Raw genomic sequence first — 11,239 nt, forward strand, 5'->3', positions numbered from 1 at the left:
CCATCTGCAAAAAGTAAGACTGATAGTAACAACAGTAAGAAGAAAAAGAATAATAGTGACAATGATGTAAGAATCCAACAGCATCTTTTAGTGTAGCATCCTAAAGTATTGCACAGACACAAATAAATGAAGCTACACACCATCACACTGAATTAGATATCACTGTATTAATTTTACAAAAAAAGTAAAATAAAAAAGAAAGGTCGTGATTGGTTAAGATTGCAGGAGCCTGTATAAAAGCTCATAATCCAAGAGTACTAGCCGTTAGTCATGATTTCCAGCTATTGACCAACACTATAAATTTTACTTTCGTAGACTCTAGACACAATAAAAAGGGAACATATTTGTGTTTGAGGGCATGGGAGACAGATGATGGCAAACTGCAAATCTGCTGCTATGTAAGCAGAAACACTGGCTGAAGCACCACGGTAGTGAGAAGCCTTGAAAATATGCTACTGCAAGTTTTGAGAGAGACATATTTATGTATTTCTGTCACAGAAGATATAGCTGAAACTCCAAATAGCTGGTTTAGTAATGCAACAGTGTGTGCTTCTGAATGTTGGTTGGATCAAAAAGCAGTGAATCTGACACAGAAATGTATGAGGGGTGAGTAAAAAACTACTCCAGGGTAGTGGAAGGGAATTAATAAAAACCAGAACTCCTGGTGTCATCACAAAAGCATCATAAATGCTCAAAGAGCCAAAGCAATAACATCTCCCACTGACAAGGTGGAACTCAGTTTTACATGAAAGCACAAGTTTGGACACAAAGCAGAAGTAACATTGAATGTTGATTAAGCACTGGACAGAAAAACAGACTCCCAGAAACAGCTTGGAAGTGTCCCATGAGATATGCAGTGCTGCAGAAGACAGACAAGTTGAAGGAAAGTTTCTTTTCAACTGCAGGTGGGCAAGAAATTTTTCTCCTGGACTCCAATTAGGAGTCAGTTTCCACACCACACCCCAGTATGTATTGATCTGAAGAAATTACACTTGAACTGCCAGACACTCCTTATAAAATCAGTATGCCATACCCCAAAAAGGGCAGGGGAGCCTCCTTGCTCGTGTTCATCCTGGCTTCTGCATAAAGTTCACATTCAGCTTTACTGAGGACACTGCTGCAGTAAGACACATTACATCAGTAGTAACCATGCAATAAATACCACCAACACATGAGATCAGTATGGATTGTTACAACGGATTTGAGAAAGAACTTGGTTTCATTCCAGGTTTTCTTTGTGCCAGGACAAAACATTAGCACATCACAGAGTCACAGAATCGTTAAGGTTGGAAAGGACCTTCAAGATCATCAAGTCCAACCATTAATCCAGCACCACCATGTCCCCTAAACCATGTCCTGAAGCGCCACATCCACACGTTTTTTGAACACTTCCAGAGATGGCGACTCCACCACCTCCCTGGGCAGCCTGTTCCAATGCCTGACCACTCTCTCAGTACAAAAATTTTTCCTAATATCCAATCTAAACCTCCCCTGGTGCAACATGAGGCCGTTTCCTCTCATCCTATCGCTAGTTACTTGGGAGAAGAGACCAACACCCACCTCACCACGACCCCCTTTGAGGTAGTTGTAGAAAGTGGTAAGGTCTCCGCTCAGCCTCCTCTTCTCCAGACTGAACACCCCCAGTTCCCTCAGCCGCTCCTCATAAGACTTGTGCTCCAGACCCCTCACCATCTTCGTTGCCCATCTCTGGACACACTCCAGGACCTCAATGTCCTTCTTGTAGCGAGGGGCCCAAAACTGAACGCAGTATTTGAGGTGCGACCTCACCAGTGCCAAGTACAGGGGCACAATCACTTCCCTAATTTTGAAATATCGTTTCATTGCTTCTATGTTTAATGCTTGGTAAGAGATTGAATTACAGAACAAGTCTTCAAGCCAAAAGAATAAGCTAAATAATATGGACAACATGCTTGTTCTGTTCACAGTGAGTAGGGTTATAATTAAATCTTAATTTTACAGAAAGTGGCCCTGAAGACATGTTCAAAGCAAAGTCCAGACACCTCGGTTCATTTGTCCCGGCTCTGGATGTTCAGTGTCAGATTTTCTGCCAGTCAGTTGACTTCTCTTTGTCTTTTTATCACTCATGTGAAGTGCAAACAATCACCTTGAGATCCCAGAGTGTAAAAAAAGGATTAATGGATTTGTTACTTTATATTTTTTCAATAAAATGTCAGAAATAAGATACCAAATAAAAGGAAAATGAACATACCGTCCTGTGAATATGGGCACTGAGTAGTCTATGGCTTCATTCTCTTTGTCCTCAGATACCAAATTCTGTTTTGCTCTCTTTGCTTTGGGACTCATCTTATAGGATTGATCTTCAATCATTAAATTGGAATCTTTCAGTCTGAAATAAAAATAATATTACTAAATTCAGAATACAAAGCTGTTAAGAAACTCTTCAAAATGATATTGCAGTACTATAAATGTTTGCTCTCTGTTGTTTGACAAGCAAGAAAAGCCGTGACTTCAGAGTTTTTAAACACAAAACTAAATGCACTTTTGACAAACTCACCATTACAAATATAACATTGATATCCCTTGATATTAAATATAAACAGAATAAAAAATATACTGGATAGCAATGCACATTTAATAGCTCCTTGTCTTGGAACTTGGAGCGTTTGTATACCCAGTTTTGGTAGATCCTGAAGTCACTGAGACCACTGAGTAATTCTGAAGATTGTATCTGAACACATAATCTCTACTTTTCCAAAATTTACAGTCCTGAAATTGTCTGGTCCCCAACCAAAACGTTGATGTGCAAATATATTCAAAGTAATAAAGCCTTAAGTCCCTGTAGAGAAATTGTAGGGCAGCGTATTGCTCAGTAGACAGTGTTGCCTTTCCCACTGCTCTCCTATACCACCCCAATCCATTGAAAGAGGAGAGCTGCGTGAAGTAACGCCATTTAACGTAGCACAGATAGATGGAGAAAGAAAGTGGAAAGAAAGATGAGTGGAAAGAAAGAAGAGCGAACCACAGGGAAGGCTTCCCCTCCCCACAGCCCAGGCAGAGTAAAGTAAAAGAGATGAAGCGAAACAGGGTATTCAATGGCCTCGCTCCTGAGTTGGGCAACGATGTGGTGCAGTCACTACAGTCAACCACAAATGCATTGGGAGAACTCATTGTCAAATAAATGGTGAGAAATGTCAAAGGCAAAGTATTTTAATTCTTTTTCAGAAATGAACTCTGGTCTGTAAGGAGCTGCAGTTCTTTACTTAGCAGGTGACTTTTATTGCTGTCCTATTTTAAAATGGAACAAATCCGGAATTTTGACTCTGACCGACACTGGTTTTCCTAGGGGCTTTAGGCTGAACCCTTTAGGAGGCCACTTGATTCCTGGTTGTTTCTAGATCAAGAAGGATCACAGTATTGTTTGAACTTCAGTTTAAATGTCAAGAAGTTTCTATTTTCATGATAGTAGATGAAATGTTGTGAAAATTTCAGCTTAGGCATTTTCAGCACTATTAAATCCAGACTTGCTCTTTGTTCCTAAAGAAGAATTTCTCTGTCCTGTCAGTTTAGTTTTCAGTTAAGGTCCAGATTATACATTCATGTAGGGAATTAATGGGGAGCATACATAGCAGTTCTCATCACTCTCCACTAGGCCTTTTGTTGATGTCTTTCCTACATGGTGGGTTTTTTTCCTATCTAAACAAACGTCTAAAATTGTTTGAAAAGGAAAGAGTAAATTGCTATAGGTTCTGTTTGTTTGATTTATTTTTTTTTTTATCAAACACTACAAGCGTGTGAAATTGAATATCTCACTTTCATTTTTTCTGCCTTCCATAGCTGGCTTTATGAAAATATCCCCCAAATCCTTCATATTGCCAGTAATCTCCATCACAATGTAGCTTGAGAAACCAGAATGGAACTGGGATTTTTACTGAGGTATGATGACTAGGATGAAAACACTGTACATGCACAGCTGATTCCCACTCTATTCCGAGTTTTCTAAACTGCATGTCTCTTGACTGAGGCACCTTTCATTGCAGCCACCTGATTATTTTCTGAATTACAGGTGCTGGATCCTTCATGTTATCACGTCCTTTGGTTAACCCTTGTGTGTTATGTGCTCAAGACCAGAAAAGCATTAAGAATGCCTTTTCCTCTTCTTCTTTCTCTGGAATGGGCAGCTGCAACAAGAGTCGTCATGCTATCTTCTAAGAGCAAAGGTTGGGTCCCAATACTCTGTAGTGGTTGCAGAAGAGGGAGCACTCGCCTATCAAAAGCACTATGAGCTGAGTAATGGATCTATGTGGATCCCTGTAATTGTCTGCTGTTTCAGATTGCTAACATGACACTCCGACCAATTTACTTCAGTCATTTGCTCTTCCAAAAACTTGGCCTGGACCAAGCAGCACCCCGGTGAGAAGTGTTTCATTGAATGATGCCAATGGTGCTTTTAGACCAGTTTCCTCTTCCAGCAATGGTTAAGAGCAGGTAAAAAGAAAGCTTATGTAGAGAAATACTTGCCCCGATAAATCCTTTTGGTTTCAAACAAATGCGGAGGTACATCCTGAGCCAGAGGTTGCATGCAGTGAGTATGCATACAGAGGCTGTAGCAGTGAGTTTACAATTTATTTATATACGAAAACGACACTTTCTTTTGAACCTGTTTTAATCTGCAACTCTATAATCTCTTTTGTGCTTACTTGCTGCTCTGAATGAGAAATAGTAAAAATTGTTCCTTGTTCACTCTCTGCACATCTTTCACTGTTTTATACATTAAGATTACATGCTCATGTTTGCCTCTGTCCCAAGGTAAGAGCTCTAGTGTCTTACCTTCTCTAGGCAGAAGGTATTCCACACCTCCCACTACCCTCCTTGCTGTTCTCTGACCCTTTTCTAGTTTCAGACTGTACTTTTTAAGATGAGATGATCAGAACTGTACCCAGTATTTCAGCTACGAGCATACCCTGGATTAACACACTGACACAATATGCTTTCTGTTTTATTTTCACTTTCCCTTACAGCTGTTCCAAAATTTCTAATTGCTTCATGACCACATCAGAGCTGATGTTTTCAGAGAGGTGTCCAGAGTAACTCCCAAATCTTTTTAGAGTTACACTGCATAAATCAAGAGCTAAGTAAGTTTTAAGCAGTAGAAAATATTTCTCCTTTCCAAATCCTTCTATTGTTTGCTTTTGTTCAGGCAGAGCTATATGGAGGCTAGTAGAAATGCATATTCAAATAGAGATCTTTGCATGGGAAAACAGCTTGGTCACTACTTCTATCATGAAGATTATTTCCCTGTTTTCCTTTTTTGTTATTACTTCTTCCTGTTCAACACAAAATCCAAACCCCGTCTACAAACATTATTTAGGTAGCCCAAAGGAGAACTCTGCTTTCTTGAACGAGATGCTAAAATCTTGCCCTTTATTTTAAAATGTTCCAACCTTTTACTTGATATGTGGAACAGAATCTCCCCGGAGGAGAAGGAACAGGGTATCAGTGCTCTCTAGTTTCACAGGGCTGAACAGTACCATGACCTTTTAACAGCTTTCAGCCTCATTTGATATGCCCAGCTAGCGTATGTATGATACTATCTGTACTGCCTTATCAAGGTTAGTGACCTAAGCTTAGTGTCCTCATTTCTTGATGGTTTTTAGCATATTAAAATATCAACATCAGCATTTTCTTTGCTTCTCAGTAGAGTCACTGAATTGGGAGTTGTGTGACTGTAAATGCTAAAGGCACAGGTATTGTCCTGTAAAGGGGTAAAGAACAGGTAGACACTGTTCACTTTTCCCTCTAGCCCAACAGAGGAAATAAATACAACAACATTGTGCAGGGCTTCTGAAACTCCCAAACAGAGGTTTTGTTTTGATGTTTTATTCTGCAATATAAATATACTTCAGCATGTTGGCACCACCCTTGTTTCTGTGCCTGAGGGGACAGGTTTCCAACCCTGCACAAAGAAAGCCTGCACCCTGTGGATGTAGAAATGGGTCCTACGGACCACAACACCCTATTCCTTAGATAATCCACCCCCGCATGAAAAGGCACCTGTAAGCTCATTTACACCTCTGGAAAATCGTGTATCTTGTCCTTAGCATGATTTTCTTATGTGTCTCTCACTTTATTCCAACAACAGGCAGGGATGCATTTGGTATACACAATAGCTGTACCAGCTGTACCTGCTGGAGGAGCTCCATTCGCCAAGAGGCATTTTCCAGGACATCTTTCCAGCAGCTGCTTCTTTCCTAATATGCAGTGTTAGAATTTACTCACCATAAAGAGGAGACAGTTGATTGGCAAACCCAGTTACAGGAGAGAAAAAAAAAGGATTTTCACAAGAGAGCTCTTTAAAGCCAGCCTCTAAAGGTGAGAAGTGCTCTCCGGTGACTATATTCATTTTAAGTTGCTGACAGATTTGTCACAGGCCCAGGCAATATTGCTGGCAATAATCATGCTGTTCCCTAACACAGCTTCCACAACATTTTTTTTTAAAGGGGAATTGTTTCCACATAGCAGGTCTCATTAAAACAATTTCCACGCTTGGCTATGACGTTTGGAAGCCACCTTCTTAGCCCTCACCTATAATAAACCCATGGATGAGCAGTGCCAGCAGGGATCTCAAGATCACAGTATTCTCATGTTTCTTAAAGTGTGTTATTTACTCAGCCCTGTCCCGATCCCGGTTACAATAGTGCTAAGAACAGTATTCACTCTTAATGTCTGGCAGCCTAATTGATCACAAGCTAGTAAGGCATCTCTCCTCTGTTTGCTTGGTTCACCTGAGTTGTGCCATGTCGTTTTTGCCATTTCTCCTGACCTGCAAAACATATGCAAATGCCCAAGCCACACCAATAACTTGTGTTTTCTCTCTAAGCAAGTCTCCGGCCCATTTGGTGGCCGACAACCAGTTTGTGACGTGATGGGATCATCCAATGCTGGCGGCCAGGAAAGTAACACGTGGAAAAGCCCTGAAAGTTTGAGCAAAGGCAAATGACTGAGCTTCCAAAAAACAAAACTAAGCGGGTTTAACCCATTTGACAGGCCTTTAGTGTTGTAAGTATCTTTGGCAGAGCTGACTCAAAGCTTCTCGGAAGCACATGGAGATTGGAGCAGTGCCATGGGAAGACGGTTCTCCTGTGGAGAGAGCTGGAGCCAACCTGCCCACGCCAGCAGCCCCCAAGGACAGGACAGGGAAGAGGACGAGTGACCACAAGAACAGCTTCTGTGAAAGAGTTGCCACCCCTTGCCTGTATGGACCCTGCCTGCTCCTCAGGGGAAGCAGCATGCCCCGCTCCTCCTGGCTCTGCAGAGGCCAAAGAAGCAGCATTCGGCTAGAGGTGGCCCTGTGAGCTGGTAGAGACGACTAGGTGTGAAGTGGCAACCTTTACACAGTGAGACTTGCTTTCTTTTAGGAGCCCGGGGTTTTGCAAATTGTAACCAGGAAAGCTGCAAGCTTCCGTACTTGCTCTTGGTTTTGCCAGTTTTCATTTCTCTCCTTTCACTTCTTCAGGCTGTCATGGTGTGAAGAAGACTTGAAATGTGAGGAAGGGACAACCCACTTGCAAACAGAGCCCTTTTTGTCCTCATGAAAAAGCAAGCTGTACTCCTTCAAGCTGTCTATGTCCATGCCCTGGGCAAGTTTTCCACTTAAGTGAGGCTCCAATGTCAGAGAATTGGGCTCAGGTCAAGTTCTTGCAGGTTACCTAGTCCCTAGTCCTTCTCCACTGCTTTTCCATGATAAATTGCTCACATAGCACTAACTGCATGTCAACGGTGTTGCTTTATGAACACTGTCTTCTGTATGGTAGCCACAGAAAAGGATGAGGCTTAAATTTTGCAAGTACAGTAAAGTTTTGCAGAAGCTACTTTAGATAAAAATAAGAAGTGACCTGAATAAAAGCTTAGTATTTGAATAGCTTAGTATTTGAATAGTATCTTTTTCCTGTTGGGCTTAATGGAGTCTATCCACAAAACTATATCCATTATACATAAAGGTATATTTCATGTTAAAATCCAGTGATAAGCAATAATCAATCGTTAGCTGAAGAATTTTATCTGGATTTAGATTCATATACGCATTCAGGTTTTAAGCAACCACCACTGTTGTTGGTCATTTAGATACAGCATTTCAATTCGGGGGCCTTTCTACTTTTTGAAAATTGAAAGTTTTTGAAGACGTATTTTCTTTTTTTTTTGCTACACCATTCCTTTCATACAGATGAAATCAGAAAGTCTTTGATTTGCCAAATTTATTTCAGTAACACTTTTTGTCTCCACATTATCCCTTGAAGTGTTTTGGGATATCTGGGGAAGATAGTAGAAACTTGGAAAGAATTTCTTTGAATTGGCACTACATTTAACCATACAGTCACATTGCATTATTTGTTCTACTTTGCCTCTTGCAAATTGCAGCAAAATGGGCTGCAAAAACCACATAAATACTAACACAGAGGCCATATTAACCATAAAATTAGGTTAGATACTGAGATTAGAATTCAGAAACACATTCTCTCATGTATTAATTAAGTTCTGTGCAAGAGAGATTTAAATCACAATATAGGTCTGATTTCCCGAGTCCTAGTCTTACATAGCAGCACTGAGTTTTGCAAACCACCAGCACAAGGACAGGATCACAGAAAAAAAGTTAACAGCTGAGACACTCTTATCTCTGCTTACCAGGATATCATATCAATCTGTTGGCAACTCTTGTACTACAGAGTAGCTTGGAAGTATCACCAAATACACTATTTTGAAACAAAAGCTGTTATCTCAAACAAAACATCAGGAAGCCTGGAAATGTTTTAAGTTCTCTCCCAATTAAGCAATTCAATTTCCTTGACTATTATTTTGCTGATGTTAGAGGAGTTTTTGATGAGATTATACAGGTTTCAGAAGAAACTCATCTGACAAACCAGAGTCACTGAAGCGTTTGTAACTGGGACTTGGAAGCAGGTTTTTTTTAGAATAATTTTTTGCAACTTCAAGTAATCTTCCCATTTCTTATGGGGATGTTTTCTATGAGAAGGAGGCGGCTTTGTGTTAGGGTCAGCAACAGCGTGTAGGCATAGCTGCATCACTGCAGAAATTTGGAATATCTTCCCCTGCCCAACTTTTTCTGGAAACATAATTCTCAGTCCCAGCATTTCCAGTTTGCTTCCCTTCATCAGCACATTATAAATGAGCTTCTCATTGCTCCACTCAGTGGTTAATTATTTGCACAAGTGAAATTGTTCCAACAGCAAAGACTGGATATTACCCAACCCAAGACAGTCAAATAGTCAAGTCATTCATCTGGGCTCTAAGAGCCTGAGGTTCAAATTCCTGAACGACCCTGGCAAACAGACACTTGACCCTGAACTTCCTGAAAGCCAAGTGAAGGCTGTAATCACAAGGTATTGTTTACTGCAGTACAGGTAGTCTTTCTCTTAGTGGTTTTGACCAAAATTCCATCTTTAACCACAATCCTTGGAGCATATTCAGCTTTCAAAATTTAAATTTTCTGATGGACAAGTCTTGGTCAGTTCTGCTAATAATACTCTAAATTTTGTATTAACATAACAGCGAGCAGATGTTTTGGGCTATAATTTGTTGATCATTTCCTCTATTGCTAACAGCTGCTCTAATCTTACTTTAATACTCCCCTAATTTCTGTAAATCTCTGAGATACATACAAATAATGTGAAGCTATGATATCTGAAATATTCTGCTAATATAATGGCTTGAGCAATATTTATTATCTTAATTAAATGAACATCATGGCAGCTAAGTGTAGCTGCTCTTCTAGTACAAGATGAACACTTCAGGGTATTCTTACTTTGGAAATAGTATGCCTCAACCAATTGACAGCATGAAAAATTCAATTTCTTGAATCACTCCGCATAAAAATGAAACCATTATGCCGAGGAAGAATTCTTTAATGATATCTGGACATGTCAGCTCAAACTTGTGTGAACAGACCTAAGTTCTTTTACTGCTCCAACCTGGACAGATAAGAGCCAGCCTCAACGCTGCATATTAGCTTCAGCTGTGCTACTACAGCTAAACAACTTGAGAGGAGAGGTCATGCCTAACCACTTTGGAACACAAAACTCATATTTGTCATCATTCAGGCAAGTCAGCTTTGCCAGTGCTGTTCTTATGCAATCGAACCATTATATGATTTAGTCCAAAAAACTAATCTGTCATCCACTGTCATTCCCATTGCCAAAGCCAACGGAAAACACCAAGTCTGGAAAATACATTAACAGCAAGTTACAGAGCCGATTTCTGTGGAAGAGGAGGAGAGTTTTGCCATTGATTTCAATGGGAGGTGGTTGGATATTTTTGTCCCAGAATATTGTTTCAAAGACAGATTTCCTTACCCAAGACTGTAGGCTTCAGATCCCAGCCTGTATGCTGCAGCCAGTTTGTTGATGGATTCAGATCCATGGCTGTAGGCAGATGAGCTCTTGCTGAGGGATTCAGAGTCAAGACTGTATGCAGCAGATCTTTTACTCTGTGCAGCAGAGTGATCATAGGCTGTAGATCCATAGCTGTAGGCTGCTGACTCAAGGTCATAGGCTGAAGAGCCACGACTATACGCTGCTGAAGAGTCAAGGCTGAAGTCTGCTGCAGATGCATGTCGATAGGCTGCAGAGCCCCTAGCGTAAGCTGTAGATCCTTGAGCATAGACAGCAGATCTGCTCTTTGATTCCTTTTGGTACTGGCTTACAGTGGACTGCAGGGCTTTATGGCGGTACGCACGGTCATAGTGCTCATGGTGCCTTTGGTAGAAAGGTAAAGACATCATGGATGTCTTCTAATTTTGTTTCTATTGCACGTTGCTGAATATAACAGGAGAGTGTCTGAAAAAGAACAGATCAAACAGAAAGACTAATGTCAAAGAAAATCCTGCCTTAGCATACAAATAATACAGAAAAAAAAAAGCTAACACAACTTCAAACTTCAAACTTCAAAAATCAAATGCAATAAATTTAGGGCTATCTTTTTATGATGCATTTTAGACTTTAAGATAGGTTTGTATTTCAGTTTCAAGATGCTCATATGTCATTCATTAGGAGCAGAAAACCTTGCACTATTGCGTCTGTTCATGTGTAGTTGGTCTCCCTGTTACTGCAGACTACTGAAGTCTCAGGTGCTTGACTTCTCCACTCATTACTGCAAACTAATGACATTTTATGTGCTCAGCTTCTTCAGAGATAGTGTAAATATTTTTGTTAAATTACAAAAGAGAGAATACAGTAATAAATTATCC

General features: G+C 40.4%; 1 protein-coding gene across 1 annotated transcript in view; it reads right to left on the minus strand.

Moving 5' to 3' along the window:
* Window positions 1-10,899, minus strand: part of MYOM1 (myomesin 1) — a 72,150-nt gene extending 61,251 nt beyond the window's left edge. Inside the window, exons 1-2 of the mRNA XM_081996832.1 lie at window positions 10,347-10,899; window positions 2,231-2,368 (exon numbers count right to left, since the gene is read on the minus strand). Coding sequence (XP_081852958.1) covers window positions 2,231-2,368; window positions 10,347-10,774 — 566 coding nt within the window. The 5' untranslated portion in view covers window positions 10,775-10,899. The remainder of the gene's footprint in view (window positions 1-2,230; window positions 2,369-10,346) is intronic.
* Between the last annotated feature and the right edge of the window lie 340 nt (window positions 10,900-11,239).

Source organism: Phaethon aethereus, assembly GCF_964289735.1.
Source record: "Phaethon aethereus genome assembly, chromosome: 2".
Classification (NCBI taxonomy): Eukaryota; Metazoa; Chordata; class Aves; order Phaethontiformes; family Phaethontidae; genus Phaethon; species Phaethon aethereus.